Here is a 24,758-nt window from a genome sequence, read left to right on the forward strand (position 1 = left end):
TATATCTAATCTACGCAAAGCTACTGCTGCAGCTCTACTGAAATTACTATTACTGAACGAATCCTGTGGGTATTTCATAATAAAAGCTAAAGACAGTTCCCTTCAGTGCAAAGCTTTTACGGTGAAAAGCAAATACAGAAAATGTTATCTTTAATAGCACGCTGCTCATTATCTTCTGTTCCACTTATTTTTCCTGTATCTTAGTGCTGCTTTATCCCCATAATTCTGGTGGTCAGTGATGATGGTGATAGGCAGAAATAAACCTGTAGTAGTAAAGTGTGCAATGCTGTGTGTAAGTTAAAAATATTTTGGTCATTAGTATGCAGTGTGATGAAGATTCTGGCTACAATTGAATTGTAAATACAAGTATTCATGTTTTTCCAATTCACAGCGACTTTCCTCCTCCTGTGCACTGAGGTGATTGTTTACAAACATGTTGGTTCAAGAGTCTGCAGTAGAGGCTGCGATATTATGCAGTTGGAGAATACACAACAAAGCTGATGTCAGGGAGATGGCTGGGCAGAGTTACTGTCTTGACAAAAATGTATGACTAACGTGCAGGATGCTTATCTGCTAACGCTTTATAATCAGACTGTAGAAAAAATAATATATGTAGATGCTGAAGTTCAAGCGTAATGTTATCTAAATAGAAACCACTAGGAAGCTCTTCAGTGACATTCTTATACCAAGGCGCTCGCTACTGAAACACCACAAAGCCAAAATAAATAATTTACAATAGACAATATGTCAGTGGATTTATTGTAATTGGGACTGTCCCAAATGCCAAATTTTGGTCATTTAAGCATCAGTGAGAAATATCCATATTTAATCGAAGCTTCAGTTTTGGGGATGTGGGTAATAAGTAACAAAGACATGAGTCGGAAATTTTAGAACAATAGTTTTCAGTCGATAACGCAGCAATTAGCTACTTTGTCAGCATGTAGGTCACAGTTAGGGCTGTACCCAAATAATCGGATATTCGAATATTCGTTTCTATGGGTAGGTATTCGTTATGAAAATTTGGTATTCCATATTCGTTTTTTTATTTACTTTTTTTTTTAGTCTTTTTGTTGTTGGTAAATGTAGGTTATCAATAAAAATCAAAACATTTAAATTGCATTGTTAAAAATGTGAAAATATAGTATAGCCTAGCAACGGAGCTTGTGCGCATGGCACGCTTAAGCGCATCCGTCTGAGGCTGTGGATCAATGCCAAGTTTTACCACTTTATCACTATTCCCTCTAACTTGTAGCTGTTTTTTCGTTATCTTTTGAATTTAATATGAATTATGGAACCGTTTTTGTCAACATTTGTTTCCCCCGTTTTGTACAATAAATTATTGTTTTAAGTTTCAACAAGTTTCTTTTGGAGTGCGTGACACAAGTGTGTTTTGAAAACGACCACGGACTGTCACCTGCTCATCGCATCAGTACCTTCGGATGCCATGACAGTAATAGCCAATAATGTCAAAATATCATTTACAGACCTATTTAACAGACGATCACTGCTGCCCGACCCGCAGGTCCATTTGCAGGTCCAGCGGGTTACGGGTCGACCCGCGCATCACTACTCAGCTCAGTCTATAAAGGCTGTATACACAACAGTAAGGCTATAGACATTATATTCTATTCAGGCCGGCAGAACCAGCAGCGCATCAGCTCTACAGTGCACGGCACTGCTGATTAACCATTTTATTGCAGTACAGAGTGTCTGCCAGCAACCAATTACTTGCAGAGGCTTCCTACAACTTGTTTCAACAGTTCCGATTTAATCAGAAGACAAATTAAACAGGATGACTAGCCAATGTGAAAATCAAAAGAAAGCATAGAATAATGTACTGAAGGAGACTGTTGTGCCATCACATTTTTTTGTGGTTTGAGAGCAAAGATCCGGTTGCCGCTGTGCAAAACTCCGCAATACAATTAGGTCCGAAAAAGCCCCGGAGTTAGTTATTGCTGATGCATAATAAATAATGCTGGATTTAGGGCTGGGCAATATATTGATATTATATCGATATGTGACTAGATATTGTCTCAGATTTTGGATATCCTAATGTTGTAAGTGTTGTCTTTTCCTGCTTTTAAAGGCTGCATTACAGTAAAGTGATGTCATTTTTGCTCTAGCTGCTTTATCATTTGCCTTTACCCACTTAGTCATTATATTCACATTACTCATGATTATTGAGCAAAAATCTCATTGTGTACATATTTTGTAAAAGCACCAAACCCAACAATATTGTTGCAATATTACTACCTTGGTATTTGGTCAATAATAACATGATATTTGATTTTCTCCAAATCGCCCCTACCCTTGTTACTATTTGTTAATTTATTGGCTATTTAGGATACATGGGTCAGTCCTAATTTTAACTGAATTTAACTGAATGCACACTGCACAGCTATTGAATAAGTTAGTGTGAAGTTATATGCACCAGTCATTTTTCCTACATTTTTTTTTTAGGCTCAACATTATAGGAACTCTTGAGCTCATGTGTTACTCCTATGGATTATACAGCTCATGCAGTATTTTTCTGTCTCAACCAGGACGCTGTAAGAGAGTACTGGTACTTGTGATGACACACTTATGTTTTCACTTTAACTCTGTTGGCACCGTTAGCAGGGCCAGCACTGCTAGTGGTGCAAAGATAGTATAGGAGCAAGTGGTTAACAATGCTAAAGGGGTTTTGCAGCTCAAAATGAAGCTGCTTGCTCATGGGGGGGGGCCTGGGGGAAGATTGGAGGGTGGCCACAAAATTAAGGGGTTACTTACTGGTACTGTCAGGCTTTGGTAAGCAAAATTAACCAAAACTGAAATCCCTAGTTTCTGTGTTTTGTCCTTTACATTTACATATATGGAAGGGGCAGAATATTAGAAATACTTCTTAATATAATGCAGTTCAGTGCAACACTATCACTAACTATGACTTAAATGCTAAAAAGTGTAGTTTACTGAACATCTTTATGACAGAGACAACAAAAACTGAAAATTATAGGCATTATGAAAGTAGACCTTATGGGAGGATAGTTGTATTGGATTGCACAGGTGTACCTCTTAAAGTGGACACTGAGTGGCGATGTCTCGTCAAGTCATTGGCTTCTAAGAGCCAATGCTGTTTCAGCGTGTCCATTATAGGGTTAACAATTTGCAAAACAAGAAACCAGAGTATTTTGCTGAGAGTTTTTAAATTCACATGGAACTAATCCGGCCATTCAGAGAGGAGGAGGAAAAGCACAACTAATTCTCGCTACAAGACAAAAGCAAATGGCTCAAATTCTGATGGGTTTTTGCTGATCCGACCCAAACCTCCAAATAGCAACGTCGTTCTTTGTGTTTTAGTCACACTTTTGTTTTTTCCAAGTGGTGGATTTCCTCACAATGTGGGACTATGTTATGTGGCGCCAGAAAATGATAATTCCATGACACAGTCTTTGCTGTGCCTCTAGGGCCCAAAATGTACGCTAGTAGAACGCCTGCTCTTACACAATTAATTCTCTCCAAAACAAAAATCACGGAGAAAGAAAAAACAAGCTTCCTTACCTTGTGTTTTCTTACCTTTTGTTTAACTTTGTCAAGAAAGACGCAGCAGAAACTTTCCCACCCTCTCTTCCGGCAACTTGTTCTAAAAGATGCTCATTTCCATATGGCAATACCTGAAGTTTTTTTTCCCTTGTTTTCTTGTTTTTCCCAGCCTTCTCTGAATGTATGTTGATGTGTTTTTCACTCAGGTGTATCATCAGCTGGAGTAAATAAGAAGGTGAACACAATGACAGGCAATCATTTTTTCTGCCTTTCTTTTCCCCCTCCTAGGGTGATTATAAATAGAAACCTTGATAGAGATTAAAGAGGTCCTGAATTTATTAATGCTTTTAATTAATTAAGGCAGAAATTCAGAAGGGAACACGACAAAAGCGACAATGAATTTTTAACATGAAAAGGAATCGACATCCCCGTGATGGACCTGATTAGTGTGTCTCCCTATTGATCTATGTATTCTCTTTGCTCTGTGAAGTTTTTTCCCCATCCCTCTCACTCAGTGCTGCACTCACATTACGTACAATCCCTCGTGCCTGAACATGGCTGGTTGAAGTACTCATTATTTGTGCTGAAATGATATGCTGAGGATGGTAGAGGAAACGAGTTGAGTTAGTGTGTTGCCCTGCACAAATAATGACCTAATTAAGGTGAAGTTTTTGCCGTTTTCAATATACAATTACTATGACAAAGACTTATTGAATGCTGTGTTGATAAAGACTCAGTTTTTGATTTATTAGATTTGTTATTTGTCTATAGAGCCATGTTTTCTTCCTGCAGCTTGTAAAAAAGCGATCCCTCCCTTAACTTAACACAGAGCTAAACACTGTAACCATGCATCTAAAAAAGTTTTGCAACTGTAGAAAAATGCGTAAAAATTGTGTCTTTCGATGTACTTTCAGTGTCAGTCAATATGAAACTTGGCTCCGGTGAATTGTTGACCTGCTAGTGTATATTTTTATTTAGATATTTTTCAATTTTTGCACTTCTCATGATGTAATGTGTTGCTTTACCAGGAGTTTGCATGTAATACTAGATAAGAGAGCAGATAGTCAGGTGACCTGGAGATAGAAAAGGTCTTCACACAACAGAAAACTGAGTGCTAACCTCAGTTCCTCATCTTCTTAAAGGACATTTTGTACATGGATTATTGAACTCTTGCCTGACATGAATGCCATGAAAATCCCTAATTACATGTTAATTTATTTTGTACATAACCTTTGAATGTCTTTCATACATTCAACGGAATCTATTTTTTGGCTCAATCTCAACTTTCCTTAAAATTTTCTATCATTAGTTTGTACCTTAAAGGCTAGACAGCTAACTGTTGGTCAAAAGAAAATGAATATAGATGGCAGGCAGTGGTGGGCGTATTACACTAAACTACACCCACTGATGGAGACTCTAGAGATATACACTTAATGATATAACTGTGTTTTTTTACCATAGGCAAGATATGACCTCACAATCAAAACAGATATCTGCCTAGATTTGCCAGGAAAGTTGACAGTATTTCACGTTTTTTTCCAGTAGGGTGCAGCCATCTGTCAACAAGCTAGTTGGTGACATCATGGAATGTTTTTTTACCAAGAGCGCTGAGTACAACACTGTACTTCAGACTAGGTTAACTTGTATTAACTTAATAAGTGTTGATACAATGGAGTTTGAGAGTTTTGATAAGATACAGTGAACCACAGACAAAGTTAAAATCCAACTACCAATGCAAAAGCCAGTAAGACCAAATATAGTGGTAAAACCTGTTCCCATGGAGTCGGACAACAGCAGCATAAGTGAAGAGCTGCCTAACCTTGACTAACATTCATTTTCAGTTTGCTGCTGCTGACACACCACACAAATCACTTCTCCACACCAGACATGTGCTCTACCACTTTTTCCATCAAGTTGTTGCAACATTATGTAAATGCTATCATGTGGCAGCTAACATGGCTAATATTGGCCTAACCCAGGCCAGTGGTCACATCCACAAGCCACCTTATATCATGATCAACATTTCCACCTAGAAGTCGAGTCAAATGTAGGCATTGTCTGTATCACAAAGCATCAGTACAATACACAAACTGTATGACTCACCATCAGAGTAACTGTTGGGGTTGAGCTCCACTTGAACTTGGCCCATCTCCCTGTGTGTGTGGTATTAGATTTCTGGTGGTGCAAGTTAGGTTTTGCGTTTGTGTGCCCATCTTCTTGGTGTACATAACAGACTGTTATCTTTGATGTGGAGACACCACCAAGATCTTGCTGGCTCTTTGGTAAAGTTTTGGAAACAAGGGCTCCCTTCTTAGCGACAGAATCGACTTATAATGTCAGGCTGGTTGATGATGTTAGCCTTGCCTTGTATCATACACCAAACGTTTTGCTGGTACGCTTCTTACCACTTAAAGCTCCTCTCCTGTTATTGTATATTTATATATCCTGCACTCCAATTCTTCCATCAAAACCATGTGTGCACTACTACACTCAAAACATTATACATGTCCATAAGAAACATATTGCCAGAGAACAAAACATCCATCAAAGGAAAAACATGCTTTAATGCAAGTTTACCTATAGCCTAGCTCAACAGCTGCTACAGACAAACAGGCAGACAACAGAGATGAACCATTCCAGTGACGTCGCTGACCTGGCAAATTTAGGTGGATATCAAGTTTGATTGGAGAAAAATCAAACAAACCACAATCATATTGGCCACGGTTTCATCTCCTCTCTAACGCTTTGGTGGACTGGTTCTCTGTACAGTAGATAGGGAGCTTTAAAATGTGGTGTTCCTTTTGAAAGACTTTAGTAACAGAGGCGAAGTAGTGATGATAGTTAAAAGCTTGACGACAGCTGTAACAAAAAGTTGGTGATCTGAGACTTTGAAACTGAATCTATTAAAAGTTGTACTGTCAAAGTAGAGGCTTTACTTCCATATAACAAACTAAAGTGCAACTTACAAAAAAAACTCAGCAGTGTATACTAATACCATTTGTAGTTGCCACTGAGCTCCGATAAATTGGTATGTAATCCTAGATGTATGTATCCTTTTAAAGAAGAGATGGTTGCACTCAGAAATGTGACATTTGAAAAGTTTACTTGATCATTTTGTCTTTCAATACACACAATGTTTTTGGGCATCCAGCCTATATCGGTGTGTATTGAGATAAATGTGAATGGATTGCAGTGAAAAAAAGGCTTTTTTTTTGTCTTTTGTTTTAGTTTTTTCCCCCTGACTCTTGTACTTCAGTTTACAGAACTGTTTTCCTTTCCTGTAAGCTTAGGGTGCTTTCAGACCTAGAGTTCTCTTGCTTTGGTCTGAATCAGGGACTCATTTTGTGCGTATTTCAAAACTGTTTGTTTCAGTGTGCGACCTACATTTGATACACCCTGTGTTGTCTACTACTCTTGCATGCGAACCAGAGATTCTGGAGCACAAAAAAAGTTTTGGCAGTGCACCAGTTGCTGTCCATCAGCTGTAGTATGTTAGTTGGCTCAAATTAGACCAGTTATCCCGGTTAGTTAAGGTCAATGTACAATCAATGTGCCGATCACATTTTTTTTGTATGCGAACCGATACGAGTCCTTTATTTTGAAACCGAGTCCGATCCAATACTTTGCAAAGCGTTAAGAAAGGGAAAAAAAAAGAATGCATCCAAGTTGTCCCATAAGGTTTGTTTTTTATTTAAATAGTATCCAAAAAGCTTATCGGTGGTTCAGCAGCAACAAATGTAAACAAATTCAATATCTTCTTCTTGTCTTCAACAAACAAAATAGGCCTATATCTTCTGTAGCGGTTTGACACATGAAACAAATATTTTTCTTTTACTCAGTCAAACCCCACAGAGAAACCATAAAACCCATAAAACTGGTCCATTAACACCAAAATTAAATTGTTTTTACCTGGTTTCTGTAGAATAAAATAATTATACTATACTATACAACAATACAAATACAACAGTAATCAGTTTCAAGAAAGAAATGCTCCGTTCTGTTCAGTCAGTTCAATCCAGTTCAAACAAAAAACTCCTCTCCGGGATTTCCAAATAACATATCACAGTTCAATTCAGTTCAATCCACACAGTTCGCTAAACACCACCCCACGTTCTCCCGTAAACAAGGATGTAAAAAGAATCCACTGTTTGCTCTGACTCAGTTCAGTTTCAAGACAATAACTCAACCCGGCCCGAAGGTTCCAAATAAGGAATAATGAAACGGAAAGTAACGCCCGGCTTTTGCCAACTCACGGGACCGTGTGTGAATGCCGTAACGCTGCGGCGCTGTTTCGGGCGTGGAGGCTCCGTAGGATCCCTTGATATCCGTGGCGGAATCTCTGAGGTGAGGCCGGTGGCCGGATGGATGATATTCCACAGGGAAGCGCACCTATTTCGCGGACTTTGAGCGGTGTAAAATGCCGTGGTGGGCCGAAAACGCAGAGGACTTCTGGCTCATTTCTCACTCGCCGGTGTCTCTCGTCATACTGCCAGGAGCGGCATAATGTAGGGGCCGGTCTACCTGGGCTCAGCTGATCAAGTCATCCCACTGGCACCGGTGGGTGTGTCTGGAGGTAGCCTACCTCAGTGTCTGGAGGTGAGCAAGCCATCAGCTGACTGTCTTATAAAAAATATATATTTATAAAATATACAGGATCGCCACACTTTATACATTGGAAAGCGGAGGCAACGGTGAACAACATAGATGAAAAACCTGGCCATTGTTATTGTTTAGATTCCTCGATCTTTTATTACCGATTCGATTTTGTAAAAATGACGTGATCGGCGCCGATACATCCTTAAATCAATATATAAATGTATGCATTGTTCAGCCAAAGTCAGGTATACCCGTGGAAACACTCCAAATATTTTATTTAAGACAGCATCACCTGAATGTGTCAGTTAGGGGAAAGAGACAAAAACGGACTGGAAGGCGAGTCTTTCTTCCCACAGCATTCAGGCAGCCTCCCACTGCAGATTCGGACTGTGCCAAAATAATAACTAATGCTATGGATTGTTTGTTGCCAAGTATATGTGACTAACCTTGCTTATGCTGTAACTTGCCTTGTAGAGAATAGCAAATTGAAGCACATGGTTAAAGTGCTTGAGCTCAGCTACAATGTGCCTTCACATGCTTTGTTGTGCCTGCTGTGTAACAATTAGAGCAAGCTGCAGTTCAGGAATTATCAATGAGTCAGGTCCTTATAATGGAGCATTACATTTACATCACTGACAATTCAGTTATCCCCTTAACTTGTACAGTAAGAACTATGGCAAATGAACCACTGGTGAATGTTCAATTTTTTTTCAAATCAAATTTAAAAACACATTTTCTGCCTTTTTTAGTTTTCTCTGCTTTACCGAAAACATACTGCACTGCGTCCCCCAAACTGAGGTACATACTGAATTTTGAATTTTTGTCTACTGTTACACCCTATAGCAATCATCCATCTCTGTTTCAGCTTTGCTTTCAAAGTATGCCAGGCTCACACTGTGTGGAGGTGTGCTTTAAAATCTAAAGGCAAATGTCAAATGTAGAAATGTAAAACTGGAGCTTTTGATCACAGGAGACTTATTAAAACAAGTGTAACCCCAGCCTAATTCAAATTTAAAACATCCAATAACATTTTTTATACATGACCACTCCAGGCTCATGTTCATGTCATACTATTAGAGCCATAATATTTGACAAAATGTCCTTTGCCTGTGATTTTTTGAGTCATAGATAACTCATCAGCAAGTTACAAAGTCCAAATGAAGCACGTCTATAGAATTTAAGTCGATTATAGAGTGCTCTGCACATCTGATTATGACAAGTAAATTTTATCTTCTGTTTATAACAACTGAAAGCTCATCATCTGAAACAAACCAGATTTGTTTAGCTTTACCCTTTTGCCACTTAAGAAATGTAAAGTTATTAAGTGTGTTGCCAAGATTGTGAAACAATTAACAAAATCATTGTGAATTCTGGTGCATTTTATTAGTGTCAGCATGTTGTCCTGTACATGTTGTAGTTTTAGTAAGAAAGCACTGAGAGTAAAACCCTTTATCCTTTATATTTCACAGAGGAGTGGCATGAATCATAGCAGTAGTTTCTAATGCAATACAGAAATAACAAAGAGGTTAACACGACTTAGCCTGACATTTAGCTGCCATATTTAACCGTTCTTAACCCTCTGAGTCACTTTGGGTGGCACTTTAGGAGTTCAAGGTGGTGGAATGTAAATCTGTGACTCTTGACCTGTCTCTTTATATAGCATATTGCTATTGTCATTTAATGCCCTCTGATAAAATCGTGGAGGCTGAATAGTACTTGTCATGGAACAAGTGGTGCCACTAGTGCCAAGTGGTTAGGTTTATAATGTCTACTACAGAGAACACAGTGCAGAAAGTGTTAGGTGCAGAAAAATTATGCTGCTAGCATCAAACAGATCCTCAAGAAGAAAGTTTGTAGCCATGTAGTTCACAGAACTGGCCACAACCAGTCCATGTACAGGTTTGCTGCGTTGAATGGATAAAGTTTATAAATGACACAGTAAACAGTGCAGTATTGCAAGCATGGAAATAAATAATGTGACTTGCCATTTCGACACCATATCCATGGTGTAATGGTATACAAAATTCACAGTTTGGTATGTACCTTGGTTTTCAGGGTCATAGTGTGGTACGCTTTTAAACAGCAGGGAAAACACAAATAATGCATTTTTTTCTTCAATTATTTTTTAAAAAAATCCAACAAATCAATGACAACAATAAATAGCATAAATGTCAGTAATGCCCCATCATAAGACTCTGACCCGTTGTCCTTCATACAGAGCAGGCACAACGGACTGATTGAATGCACAGAGGCACATTGTAGCAGCATGGCTCAAGCACTTGGACCATATGTTTTTATCCAGCATTCTCTATGACGAGTATGGTCACATACATGTGGCAATAAACACTCCATAGCTTTAGTTATTACTGTGGCATGGTCCGAGGTTGCCTGAATATTGTGGGGAGAAGGGCACACCGTCCAGTCTCTTTTTGTCTCGTTACGCTAAGTGGTGAATTTGGCTGATGCCGTCGTAAATGAAATGTTAGTGTATCCACAAATATACCCAACTTCAGCTAACAATGTTGGCACACAGTCTGACACAAATCGTTGTTCATTGAGCTCAACTAACCTGGCTAACTGGGCTAACTTGAGCTGATTAGCATGCTGCAGCTGATTGATAACAACTAGTGCACTGCCAAAACTTTTCGGGTTAAACTCCAAAAATTCTGGTCCATGTGTTGGTCATAGGGTGTATCTAGTCTCGCTCGCCAGACCTTTCTCAAGAAAAGAAAGGTCTGGCTGGGCCGACTCTCACTTTAAGATTGGAGAAAAAAACGGCCCGGCTGCTTGTATTTCTTTCAACCAATCACAATCGTTCTGGGTGGTGCCACAGCAACGGTGCGGTTGCAAAAATATTGCCGGGGGGAAACAGGTTTTGGTGTAACACGCCCACAAAAATATCGCCTACAGGATGCGAACCATGGCAGAAAAATGGCTACATCCCCGCAAGATCAAACACCACAGAAGTTAGTAAAGGACGTGTTGAAAACTGCAACCTGAGGTGGTAGGGCGGGACTTCAGCGGGTGGCTCGTTCCACCCAATGAGAGGCCGATCTATGCAGCAAACTTCCACCCACTCAGACTAGGGTGTATCAAACTTTGGATGTTGCATACCGAATTGTTTTTGACCTTTACACATTCCGTCACACCCCTAATCTTCAGTCACAAGCAAATCAACAGTCGTGATGTATGAAGAAACTAAATTGTGACTCATTATGACTCTAGAGCTTTCTTTTCTTTTTTTTTTTTCTTCAAATAAGTGAAAGTAACTTGAAGTTTTCATGGAGTAAGAGCACAAATAATGGCTTGGCAGTGCTTTATTTATCTGCTCCTGCTCTGTCACCTTCAGCCTGGATAACTTAAATCAGGTCTGTGGTTAGTCTGTCTTCTCTTCTCCACATTGATTTACCAGAACGACAATACAGATGGCATACACTTGGAAGAAGAGGATTAATTACCCTTTTGTCTGTACACCTGTGAACTAGCCTAATTACAGTATTGTTAGTTGAAATGATAGCTCGTATTTATCCAGTTTTGTTTTTGCATTTGACACCTTGCCTATTCAAATCAGGAGCATCACTTGCAGATGCATGATACCGTGGAAAATGTCAGTGTGATTCTGCGCAAAACAGAAGTTGAGCGGGCACAGTAGACACGCAGAGAGAGTGATATTAACTTTCTGACCATTCACCAGGCATTTACAATATTAGATTTCCCATTGCAATTCAATAAGTAGCCTTTTTTTTTATTCTTCACTCCTATTAGACAGAGAAGAGCCAAGGATGAATTAATTGATAGGATGATTTGACCTTTATTACAGCAGTTATTAAAACGAAATGTCAGTGTCTGAGGCTGCTGTAATGAGTTAGGACATGTCAGTGCAAAATAAGTCTATTAATCATTCCCTGCTGTTTTTGTGACGGCTAGCAGAAAGGCCATTATTCACCTTAGTAACATGCCTTATTTTGCTCTGTTTCTAACAATAAACTAAAGGCAAGTGGTTCACTTTAATTGTTGCTTACTAGGTAAGATCAGTCACAACACTTAAGGGCTCTCTCGCCTCTGTCTGTTTTTGTTCTCTCTTCTTCTATCCCAGGAGACAAAGAGGTTAAGAGCAGTGTTGCAACAAGGAAAGGTGAGCAGAGGGAAACAAAGAGATACAAAGAGGCAAGGCGACAGAAATGGTGAAACAGCAAGTCAGGAAAAGCAAAAGTAACGGTGAATATGAGCAACCTCTCGCAACCACAAACAGAGAAAGCGAGAAAGAGAGCTAGGGTGACAGAAAGACCTAGTGCAATGCAGAGGGAAAGACAGATGGAGGTAGAGAGACAGTGAGTCAGACAAATAGAGGTACATCATTCTCGTCTCTCTCTCCTCTCTGTCTATATGGCACGCCAGTACCGTGACACACTAATCAGATGGCGGGAATGTCTGACAGCTACCTTCAGGGCTGATGTAGTGCGTTCAGGTGGAAGGAAAGGCTGCATCTGTCCAGGCAATCATTGGCACACTGTTTCCAGGCACACATAGTCATTCTGCTGCTACTGGTGTTGCTTTGATCCATCAACAGGGGGGCACCATTATAGCTGTTCAGAGTCAATACAGATGCAGCAAAACCGGTTTGTATCTGACTCACTTTTGTAGCACTATGCAATGTCTTTTCATACAGCTACACGGCATTTAATTTAGTGGGGTTTTTTTTGTTTATTTTATTCTATTTCATAAATGAGCTTTCCCGTAGGGCTGGGATGATATGCTTATCTCCCGATTTGATACTATTATGGTACTTGGGTGACGAATTGTTTATGTATTGCAGTGTTCAAGTATTGCAATTCTACAAGTATTGGGATTTAATGAGATTTTAGTTTATTTCTTAACACTAGACTGAGGCATATTTCCAAAACCAGTGCACATCACGTCAGTCAGTCTTTCCTTTCAGCAGCATCATATACTGCATAGAAAAGTTGCAAATAAAATGTACATGTACAGTAGAGTGAATAAAAATATATATAGCCAACATTTTGATGAAATCTTAAAGTGCTAAATTTTGATGTTCCTGCTTATCAAGTACGTGCAGTGTTTCTCATAAATTGATTTATTAGTCAGCTGCCACAATATGAACATTAACTGCCACATATTGATTTTTTTTTTTTTTTTTTAACTAATTAAAATGGGTTACTTTAATGAGGAGCTGCGCGCAGGGCATTGATTTGCTCAACCTTCCAGTGCCCCTGTTTATCAAACCACAAATAAAACAAGAAATAGCTAGCTAGCTGTGGAGCTTCAGCAGCTGTCGCAACTTGAATTTTGCCAGCCCAACCCCAGTACTATTGGTCACAACTGGTCGAGTCAGGGCAGTTGGGGATCAGATCCCTGATGCTTGGGTTTGCGCTCACTGGATTCCAGTTGCTACAGTCGGTAACTGATGGTCCATGTCCTAGGGCTGTTGGTTTTTCTCTGCTATTTTTACTTTGGCTTTGTTTTAAAGGGTTTGACTTCACCTTGCTCATAGGTTACAATAATAATGAGTAACTTCTTTGCACCTAGACATAGACTAAAATTAATATAGTCATCAGAAATCTGTTTAAAAAATTCAGTTTAAAAAAAATTGCCATACTCAAGTAAAACAGTTTTTTTCCCTCAACCCTCCCATCATCTCAGAAATGTTCCCATCTCACCCTTGCCTGAAGGAAGTCATAATTACTGTTTGCTATGCCATTGTGAGGACTTCACAAATGTTGTTTTTGTTTTTGAACAGACTTTGATCAAATTCATCAAACAATTTCATGCAAATAATTTGGTCCTGACTTTGTATGACCTCTAATGTTCCATCATCCGTCACCATCGCAGGCCAAAAGCAATAATGTTGCTGATTGGCTATGAATGGGACTGCATTATCTACTGTAAAGTGGATGACCTTGTTTTCGCTGCAGTTGGAATTTCTTTGTCACAAAATATATTGTGTATTTTAATCCAAACACTCTGTACTCTCCTTTTCACCCTAACATACAGTAGATGTAACATATAGTAAAATATGCAGATAATATTTGTTTGTGACCCTATTTTGCTCTCATGTAACTTCATGGGATTTAAAATAGGAGTCCTTTTAACCCTCTTTTTCTTATGTGCAAATTCTTTACCATCTTTTTTGAAAAAAAGTTGTGTATAGCAGGTCTATGAATGGTGTGGATAAAAATATCGTTTCTTGTCAATTGACACAATTTTCCAGTGAGCCAGCAAGGGCTTCTGCAGTGAGCTTGAATAACTGTAGGTTAAAGCCAAGTGTTTGTCTGATGTTTTAAAAGCAAAGTACATAGTTGCTAGGACAAATTTAATACATTTATGTCAAACATTAATGTCTATCCTTGTATTAACCTTTCTTCTGGTTGCGCGTTCATCTTGACTATAATGCCTTAAACTGTTGTACTTTTACTCTCTCAAATGAAAATGAAAATGAAAGTTCCCTAGTGAGTCTGGCCTACCTCCCAAAGTCAGATTAGGGCATAATCCGGTATTTAGGATGTCGCCTTTGTAGAATTTCAAATGGAAGTGTGATTTAGTTGCAGACTTGTGTCTGCTATCTGACTCATAAGCTCCTTGTGTCTGAGGAGACAGCAAGCCCCGTGGTGTTTATTTGTTAATGACATTTTCCAACCATTCACCTGATGCTTCCGTTGCCAAAGCAACAGGTGGTACTGAATGCCAGATGATGGAGATCTCTTTGTCTTCTGTGCTTCTTTGGCTTTAAACACAAAACACATAAGATATTCTGAAGACCTCTTGAGAATATGCTGTCAAAATGTAAGTACTCTTTTTAGATTAATTCAGAATGATTGTTTTGTAGGCAGTTGCAGGTTTTCATGTCAGTGGTTTTTAAGTGATACTTGTATAGATTTTCTTTTCAGGTTTAAATTATTCCTGCATTATCGTAACATATACGAATTGGCCTGTCTGAATCAGAGATGAGTCTAGGAGTGCAGAATTTTTACCAACTCTGCCTAGACTGTCACCTCCTAATCCGTCTCACTGACAGCCTTAGAAAAGATGTCTTCCCCTCATGTACACTCACTCCATGACATCCTCATTCCCCTGCTATTTTGTGCCATGATGACAACAGAGCAATCTAAGAAAGGATTTAGCCTGTTGAGACTTGGAACGTGGGTCTGAGGTTCAGTTTGGCATGCCTAAGCTTTTTCTAAGGCATTTTATCCACTTTGCTTGTGGTCATGAGAAAATGTCTTTATTTCAGATATCCTGGTGGTTGTAGGGGACTAAAGAAAATACCTAGGCTTTAGCTCATCAGGACTAATTCTTCACATTACCCTGTATATGCTGCCTTAACACTGCATTTGTTTCTCGCCCTTTTGTCTCTCTATCACATGTTGCAGCACATCTTTTTCTCATCTTTTGTGTAGTCTGTCTTCAAAGTCAGTGCTGCAACACAGAGTAAAGATTTGGCTCAACCAATTCAGTGTTTATTTGTTCCACGTCTTTTGCAACCTTTGCAGGTCAAGGCTTTTAGTGTCATTGTGTAACGGCATTGCACTCGTATTGCTGGGTGGCATCGACCTTTGTGCAAACACTTTGCACTCTGGAGCCACTGATTGCTCTGTGGTTTTCTGTTCTGCTCAGCCAATAATTAGTTCCCCCATGGATCCCCCTCCAAAACTCGGAGGTAAGGAGGGCTGATTTTAAAGACTACCCAGCTTGACATCAAACTGTGTTTCATTGAAAATATATAACTCCCACATGGAAATGGCACTGCAGACCCCTCCGACCCCTGCACTCCTGTTGGAATGGCGCTGAGAGAGAGGAAGATTGAAGGCTTGTTAGTTACGTTCCCATTGGGAACAGAGATACAAGCCAGGGTTACATGCTTGTCTTTTCAAGGGGTCTTTTGTAAACAGAAGCAAAGTCACATCAAACTCATGTGTCCGTGTGTGACATTTTCATGTGATCTCCGACTGGAGCTGTGTTTCCAGAACACATTTCTAACAATGAAGAGATATAAAAGGCACAGAGTGAGAGAGAATTCCTCAATATTTTCATTGTTCATATCTTTAGATATTTGTTCCCAATCACATTTTAGAAACAACAGTTTTGGCAGTGCCTTTCTTAGCAGCCGTGACAAGGTTGTGACAGCTGGTATTGTTTTCACTTTGAGTTTGTGTGTGTCTGTGATGATGGCAAAATGTAGTCCTGAAGACACGTCTTCTACCGGGAAGTACCACAGAAGCAGTTTTCAATATTTTGGCAATTGTTTATATGTCTGTCTGTGGACAAATTTGTCAATGCAATGTCGTCACAACTTTGCAAAATTCAGTCACGAAACATTAAATATTTGTAGGATCAAAATGAAGGCTGAGTTTGAGGAAGAACAAGGGGGGCAGAAATGGAAAGGAGATAGGGTTTCCTCTGTTTTTGCACTTTGCACTATGTGTACACTTAACAGGGTTTGACAAATTCTTCTATTAAGTTACATGTAATTTTATATCACTGTAATGATATATATGTATCATGATACAGTGATTGTTCCGTAAATTAAATAACTAAATTAAATTAAATTAAATTACCTTAATTACATCACATTTAATTATTTTCTTAGATATGGTGAACTACCATACAAACAAAACAACTGCCTCACATGAGAAAACACGAGTTAAAAACAAAAGACTCAAAACAGTAAAACTAAATTTCAAATGGAAGCTTTTAGGTCCTGACAACATTGATTTCAAACATTACAGGTTTCTGTATTTACAACTTCACTGTCCTCTTTCATATCTGCCAGCATCCCGTTACCTTGTGAGGCAGCTGTATTTGCACAATAGTTAGAGTTGTACCGATACCAGTATCGGAAATGCCTCCGATACTGCCTAAAATGCGGTATCGGATATTGGCGAGTACAGCCTATGACCAGTCTGATACCACGCAATGCCTCACGTCATTACGCATACGCACGCTACAGGCAAACGAAACGGAAACGGAGCGGAGTTTAAAAAGCATTCTACTGTAGCCTTTAAAATGTATTTTTTTACCAAATTATGTGGCTGCACTTTAACCTGTGTCTTGATCTGTGTCAGCACTGGATAATAATAATAAAAAAAGGTTTTATGGCATTCATTCTACTATTATGTATTTATTTCTTAATATTTTACGGTGAGTTTTAGGAGTTGAGACATACAACAATTCATATCCCATCCATTTTTATTTTACACGCTGGTATCGGATCGGTACTCGGTATCGGCAGATACCTAAGGTTGAGGGATCGGAATTGGTATCGGGAAGGAAAAAGTGGTGTCGGTACATCAATAATAGCGACATCATGTGCAGTTGAAACGGTATTGCCAAATCTCTACTGATGGACACATTTCGACTGTTGCGTAGGATACAGTTCCTGTCATATCGCTAGGGCTACAACTAATTTTCATTGTTGATTAATCAGTCAGTTATTTTCTCAATTAATTGCTAGTTGTTTGGTCTATAAAATATTGAAAAATGTCGATCAGTGTTTCCCAAAGCCCAAGATGACGCCCTCAGATGTCTCGTTTTGTCCAGAAACCAGAGATATTTAGTTTATTGCCATAGAGGAGTAAAGAAACCAGAGAAAAATCACATTTAAGAAGCTGGAATCAGAGAATATAGAGTTTTTTGCCTTAAAAAAATACTCAAATTTATATTTAGATTATCAAATCAGTTGGCCATTAATAGTTGACAACTAATTGATTGATCAGTTAATCTTTGCTGCTCTAGAAATGACCCAACCCTTGTTTGGGGCCTGCTAAATGAATAACATTGCCTTTGATATTTAGATTGTGGCCACTTTGAATGTTGCCTAACCAGATGTCATTGAAACTTTATTAGTAAAACCATAAAATGTGACAAAAATAGTTTTAATGTGCTACTTTTTTTGTCCTGTGCTTGCTGTAGCATTTCAGCAGACTTTTCTTGCAATGCACAGCCTTGCCTCCACTTTTAATTTAACCATGATAGCATGCATATTCAGTGCAGTCCTCCTGTGAGTGATTAAGCTTCTAACAAGGTCACATTTTCAGTTCTGTTTCCTCCATAAATGTATTCAAAATTGCATCATGTGGCAATTGACTTTTAGCAATATCTTGGCATGCTGTGCAGTACCTGCGACAAAGGGTAATTATTTACTGCAAGGACCAGCACAGTTCACAGTGCTGTAATTGGAAACTCTATTGAAGCTGTAAATACAGCACCCTCTTCTTTGCTGTCACAGGAGGGAGTTCAGTTTTTCCACACTTGGCCCACTACAGACATTATTCACCTGGCTTATTGTCAAGTCGAGGTTCAGTCACACAAACAGCCCCAAAACTAGCAATGGAAAATAACAAAAGAAAACGGGATGGCAATAGAGGAGACATTTTGTTTCATGCACAAGTTCCGTCCATGCTACAAAGTCTGCCTTACAGCAGTGGAAGGTCGATAGAACATCAGCAACCACCGCTGAGGAATGGTCAGCAACACATCTTGTTTACGACGTCGTGAAAGTAAATGGATTTGTTTGGATCTGCACCTAATTTGAAATGCAGTAATGAAACAGTCTGTTACAATGCAGCTGCCAGCCCTCAAACACCATCCAACAATGGGGAAGGTTCTCGCTTGGGTTTTGATTGTATAGTACCCAGTATATTATTGGTAGACAAATTGCATCACAATTCTCAGAGCAGTTCTGTTTTATTAGACTCAGAATGCAACAGCACACAAACTCACCAGTGGTGTGAGGTCTTTCTACAGTCATTATTTTTAGTGATAGTTACTTTGGTGTGCAGTTTTTGTGGATCATTGCATTTTAGTGGCTACATCTCTCAACAGGAATTTATAAATTTACGGTCAGCCACTTCACCTGGCGGCCTATCTAATTTAAATAGAAAAATGACAGAGGTTAACAAACCCAGGTAGTGTTTTGGTTTCTGCTTCACAACTTTTTAATAGTGTTGCCTGTTTGGAATCATTACAAGTTGGGGGAAAAGCCTTAATATTTGTAGATGTCACTCAGGTTGATCATTCTTGAACTCGTGGTTTTAGCATGTGAAAGCTGTAAAATGCAAATGATTTACCACCGTAATACTTCTTTTAATTTCCGACAGGTTTTGTTGGACTGCCATCTTAGATTTTATTAAAACATTTGTCTTGCATTTAATTTAGCTCAAACTACAACTGCACATGGTAATTTTAGTGTTATTAGCATATAAATGTGATTGATATGACATAAATCTTAAGTTCAGCACTGATGTGTCTTTCTCTTACCTGCAGGTTAACAGGATTTACCATCCCTCCGCCTGTTACCAGTACTGGCTCCATTTTTTCACTGAGGCTTACCAGTGACTTTGCAGTAAGCGCTCATGGATTTAAGGTAGCTTATGAAGGTAAGAAAAGCATCGTTTTCTGCTCTTTGTCTTTGACTGTTTGAATAGAAAAGTGACAGAAATGTAAAATTTAAAGTGGTGACTACGATTAGGGCAGCTCTTCATAAACTGGGTCCTCATTTGGAAGAAAAATCCATCAGCCAGGAGAAGAAGACACAATTTATTCTTAAGAGAGGGACGGATGATCATACTTAGCTTACCTCATCTGATTTCCTGTAGGACTTCCACTTTTGAGTTATGAAAACATTAGGTACCTCAATTAAGCAAATTAATGTCATATTTTCCAAATCAACATCCCTCCCCCCAAAGTCCTGAACCTTTTCTGCAACTCCAGAGGTGCATCTGAAATTGCATGGCAGATGGCGATGGGAATTAGTTGAACTAATGGATGTGCCGAGTTATCTGTGTTGTAGCAGAGCTGAGTGCAGCGGGGAGCTGTCTAAATATGAACTATCCTTCTGTGACCATCTCGCTCACCTCTACTTTTTTTTTCCCCCTCTGCTCTTTCATGTGAACTCCATTGTTCATCTATCTCTAGTTCTTTCTCTCTCTGTAACCTTCATCACATCTTATTGTTTTTCTTAAGCAGTCTTTTCTCTTCCTCTTCGTTTCATCATCTCACCTACTTTCCTACCTTTCCTTTCTTCTCCCTTTCCTTTTATGTGCTCCTTTGGCTTTTCTGCTCCTCTCTTCCCTCTATTCCCAATATCCTTCGGCTGTGTCTTTACTTTCTGTCTTATTCTCTTACCTTCTCCCCCACAAACAGGCTGACCCCATCCGATAGCCTCAATCCCCCTCTCTTTCATGATGTCCTTTTCCATCCCCCTTTACCCCCTCCTCATCTCCCCACCTGCCCCAGACCTGGCCAGTCCAGGACCTCTCCCCTCTCCATCTGCCCATTTGTGCTCTCCGTCTCCTGCTCTGTTTTTCTCCCCTGCCTGTCTCCTTCTATCTCTCTTTCTGTCTCCAGTGAGTGGCTTGGTTGAATTAGATCTCGTTCTTCTGCCTCCACCTTTTGCCTTTGTAATCTTCAACAGAATTTCATGCTGATTTGGATGTTAATCACATTTTGTTACACATGAGGCAAAGCTATTTCCCATTACATAATACTGAAGAGTAATAAGGACAGTGGAGGATATTTTCCAATAAGGACGATAGGGGATGTTATATCATCAGCACAGTTTATTTCATGGCTAGATGTGTCAAAAACGTACGGACTAGGGAGTGTAGCCAAAGCTGTGGTGTGGCAGTACTTGGACTATAACATGTTCAGCTCAGTTTCTTATGACTATCATTCATTCTTTAATACCCCAGTGTTACAAGAGCGTACACAGCACACGCATAAATATTTAAACAACAATCTGAGTAGTATGGTATTACTTACTCAAGCCTCTACAGGGGTCTCCCTAGAAATCCTTGGTACGATGGTGCTATCAATATTAAAACAGTGTATTTCCAACATATTTTACATTGTATGCAATAATAGCATAAAATATGAATGTAATGCGCTATTTTGTGCGTGAAATAATGGTGCTACAGTAGATTACAGTGGTGCAATTCACTAAGGAATTTAAATGAGAAAGTTACTTTTTATCATTGTCACCATCATCACCATCTGAATGGAAAGCCCAATGGCTTGACTACCATCATAAATTTTCATTATTTTCAGTCAGAGACCCCTATGACTGACACACAAAATACAAAAATTCAATGTGCTCATCCATAATGTATTCATTTGCATTTACTGTCACTGCTGTATACCTTTTTCCTTGTTATGCTGATATGGCTAGGTTCATCTTACACATGAATATGTATGTGTTTCTCATTCTTATGACTGAAAGTGTGTGATGCTTGTAGACTCTCAGATATGATTGAATCATGGCTGCAATTAAGTGAGTTTGAATCTGCTTGCTTACAAAGGACACAGTGAAGGACACAGCCAGATGGAATCTAATTCCTCAACGGCCTGTCAATCTTTTGTCAAGTATATTGGAATGCAAACCACCTTCAAATTTCTGTGAATTTTATTACTGATTAGTGCCTGCTTTCCTATACAGTCACCACACTGTCAATGTGATTCCGCAGCCTTAATACTCAGGCATGGCCTGAAGGGTCAAGCCACATTTATTAAGGAATAGAGATATGGGTGCTTTTCTACAACACAGCCAAACAATGGCCACCGGTGCTTGTGGCTTTCACAGGGATAGAGAGCGGCTGCAGTCGTTCAGCGTACACATCCTGAGCTGGGAGTAATGCTATCTGCTTGCCCTTTATTGAAGGTTGTGTGTTTGCAGTGAAAACATTGTCGTGCCTATCTAAAACCTGCCTCGATGCCATTTCAACCTGCCCTTTATTTGGAAAAGTCTTTGAAAGACAGCTGACCCATAAAACATATTTTCATCTTTTATCCCCAAATCATTTCATTTGTCCCTCTGTGGCCATGCAGATTGTCCACTGAGTTGGAAAAGTCCGTGTGTATGTGTGTGGGTGTGCATGCATGTATGAGGATGTGTTGTTTACCAGCTGCTTTGCCCTGTGATCCAACATGAGTTCAGTCAATACTCTTTTCTCTGCCTGCGTGAAAATCCAGCTCAGCAGCCAGTGAAGCAGCCAGCTAGGAAGCCAGACAGGCAGTCTGCAGGCACCTCCTGAGGGGAAAGTGTGCTGCTTGTGTGCTCACAAACACTGCCACTCCGTCAAACTTCCATCTTCTTCAAAGGGCTACAGAGTCATTAGATATACAGGCGAAATAAATAGCTCAGCCCCAGAGAAACCTCACACCCAACTACCTCATTTACTAGTTCACATAACTCACTCGTTACCACTGTGATGAGGCATAATGCAAGCCACTCTCACTCCCACTGTTTGTGAACGCAGCTGTAGGTAAAATTGTAGAGGAGTTTTTGTTATAATGACAAAATCCCATTACTGTGGTCTTTTTGCTTTAATTGTGCACTGTTGGTTTACCAGGTCTGAGGTTATATTTTATATATTGTCGCTCCCTGTCCTATTAACATATTTTGGTGAAGACGTAAAACACAGGGCAGTTTTTTCATCACATTAGTTTACAGATGGGCCAGAGAGATTTAAAAGCACTCTGCAGCATCACATTAATGTTGTTTGTATTTGTTTTTCTCTGGCATCACAAATGATATTTACTGTGTATTATGATGTTAAGCATCATATATATATATATATATATATATATATATATATATATATATATATATATATATATATATATATATATATATATATATATATAGTTTTCAACCAGGCTTTATTTTGCAGATTGGGTGGTGCCTTATGAGGTTTAAAGCACTCCACTGGCATTAAGATTTTTTGCATTCATTTTTTCTCCTTGTGAAGTGTTTTGAAGTACAGGTTTTCATGAGGCTTTTCTCCAGCATCAGCCCCTGGTGTTTAAGAGCAGCTGTTTTCCCAAGGTTCCGTTATATCAACAATTTATTTAGGGTCCTCCAGACAGCAACACTTTGTTAGCTCAGGGCTAACATTGTATCTAAAACACTTGATTTCTTTAGGGGGCTCTTCAAACCCTCGTAAAAGTAGAAATCCTGATTCAATGTTAAGTGCAGGCTATTATTCAGAGTACTTCCTTTTTCTTAGCTTCACCTTCAGCTACTGTAGCTGCAGCTGAGGCTCAGAGTCCTGTTTTGCCTACAGTAAGAGGCCTTATCCAAACCAACTGCTTCAAACGTCTGCAACACATCATTTAAATTAATTCAAGAGCCATGTCTGTCTGACACATTAGTTATGACTTTCCATACACCAAAGGCCAGTGAGTCAGTGCTGGTATAATTACAGCTGGGATGCGTCTATTACTTTTTAATTAGTGACCTGGGGTGAGTTTCTCCAAACATTTACTTGTGCTTGCACTTTTGTTTCTCTATGTAGTTCTCTCAAAAATCAGCTGCCGGAAAGTAATAATTGTAGCAATGCATGTCTTATAGTTACCATACTGTAAGACAGTTTGAATATAATGTTACCAGTCAATTAATCAGATATCCTACACCATGCACATGAGCATCCACCATATATCCGTACAGCCTGCTGCACAGTTAGTATTGTAGTGGGTAGGTGTTATGTTCACTGATTATGCTTAGGGAATAAGGCGGGTGTCATAAAATGAAATTGGGGAAAAAGAATTAAAACACCCAGAAATATGTGGAGAAACAAAAGTTGCATTTAATTTACAAAAATAAAGTTGTAAAGAAAAGTTTTAACCAGAAACAACAAAAAAATTACTTTCCTAAACAGAAAGGGCTGTTAGAACAACAGCAATTAACTAAATCAAATGAAGGAATTACAATGACTAATAACACATACTCCCCCTGGAAGGAAGTAAAAACTGTTGACTATAACTATCGACTAGGTCAACCAACACACACCACTGTGGGTGCCAAACTGGCCCAGTGGCACCGTCTCCTCTTTTCTCCAGTCCTTTTCACTAGCCCATGAAAAAACTGGTGTGCTGAACCACTCTCTGATCAGCGTAAAGGGGGAAAACACGGAACCTGAGGGAAAAGACAGAAACACCCAAGGGAAAGAAAACAGGAAATGTGCATTCTGCCTTTACCCGAAACAGCAGGATGTTTTTGTTTTTAAGCATGAGCCGTAAATGCATCATACCCTTGCATAGAAAATCTGTGGGAAATTATTAAAGAAGGTTACTACGCTCTTGAAAAATGTGGTGTCATCCTGTAAAATAATTTATATGTCATCACATTTTTATTTGGCTGAGTGCAATCTGTCCGAGGTCCCAGCAACATCTGGCAGCTGAAATTAGAACTCTGTTTGGGGTTCACATGGGTACACATAGTATGATTTGTAACACTCAACAGCTCACAAACTTCTGAGTTTTTGATTTCACTCATAGTCACATCCAAGTCACAGCAGGATAGTCGAGGCACTTGTGAGCAGAGGCATGTTGCATGCAAAGAATAAATTGGGAATGAAGTATGGAGAGACAATTCAAAGAATGTATGCTGACATATTGTTGCAAATATTCACAGATGAAGAGATGGTACCAATAGTTTGCATCAAAGCCACCTAATAGCTACACACGGTGTCACTTTCCCCTCTGCAGACTTTGTATATTTAACTATTTCACACTGAAGTGTCTTGCTAGACGTCAATGTTACTTTTTTGCTGAGTCAGTGCAGTAAGAAGGCAGTAATCTGTGTAAATAGGCTTTTGTATACTTTGTGCACTGCTGGGTTTTCAATTGCA

At 39.2% G+C, this 24,758-nt stretch overlaps 1 protein-coding gene across 1 annotated transcript in view; it reads left to right on the forward strand.

Moving 5' to 3' along the window:
• The window catches only part of LOC126391996 (CUB and sushi domain-containing protein 3-like), a 259,847-nt gene that overhangs the window by 25,460 nt on the left and 209,629 nt on the right, over positions 1-24,758 (forward strand). Inside the window, exon 3 of the mRNA XM_050047075.1 lies at positions 19,396-19,508. Within this exon, the coding sequence (XP_049903032.1) occupies positions 19,396-19,508 (113 nt within the window). The remainder of the gene's footprint in view (positions 1-19,395; positions 19,509-24,758) is intronic.

The sequence above is a fragment of the Epinephelus moara genome, chromosome 6 (assembly GCF_006386435.1).
Source record: "Epinephelus moara isolate mb chromosome 6, YSFRI_EMoa_1.0, whole genome shotgun sequence".
Lineage (NCBI taxonomy): Eukaryota > Metazoa > Chordata > Actinopteri > Perciformes > Serranidae > Epinephelus > Epinephelus moara.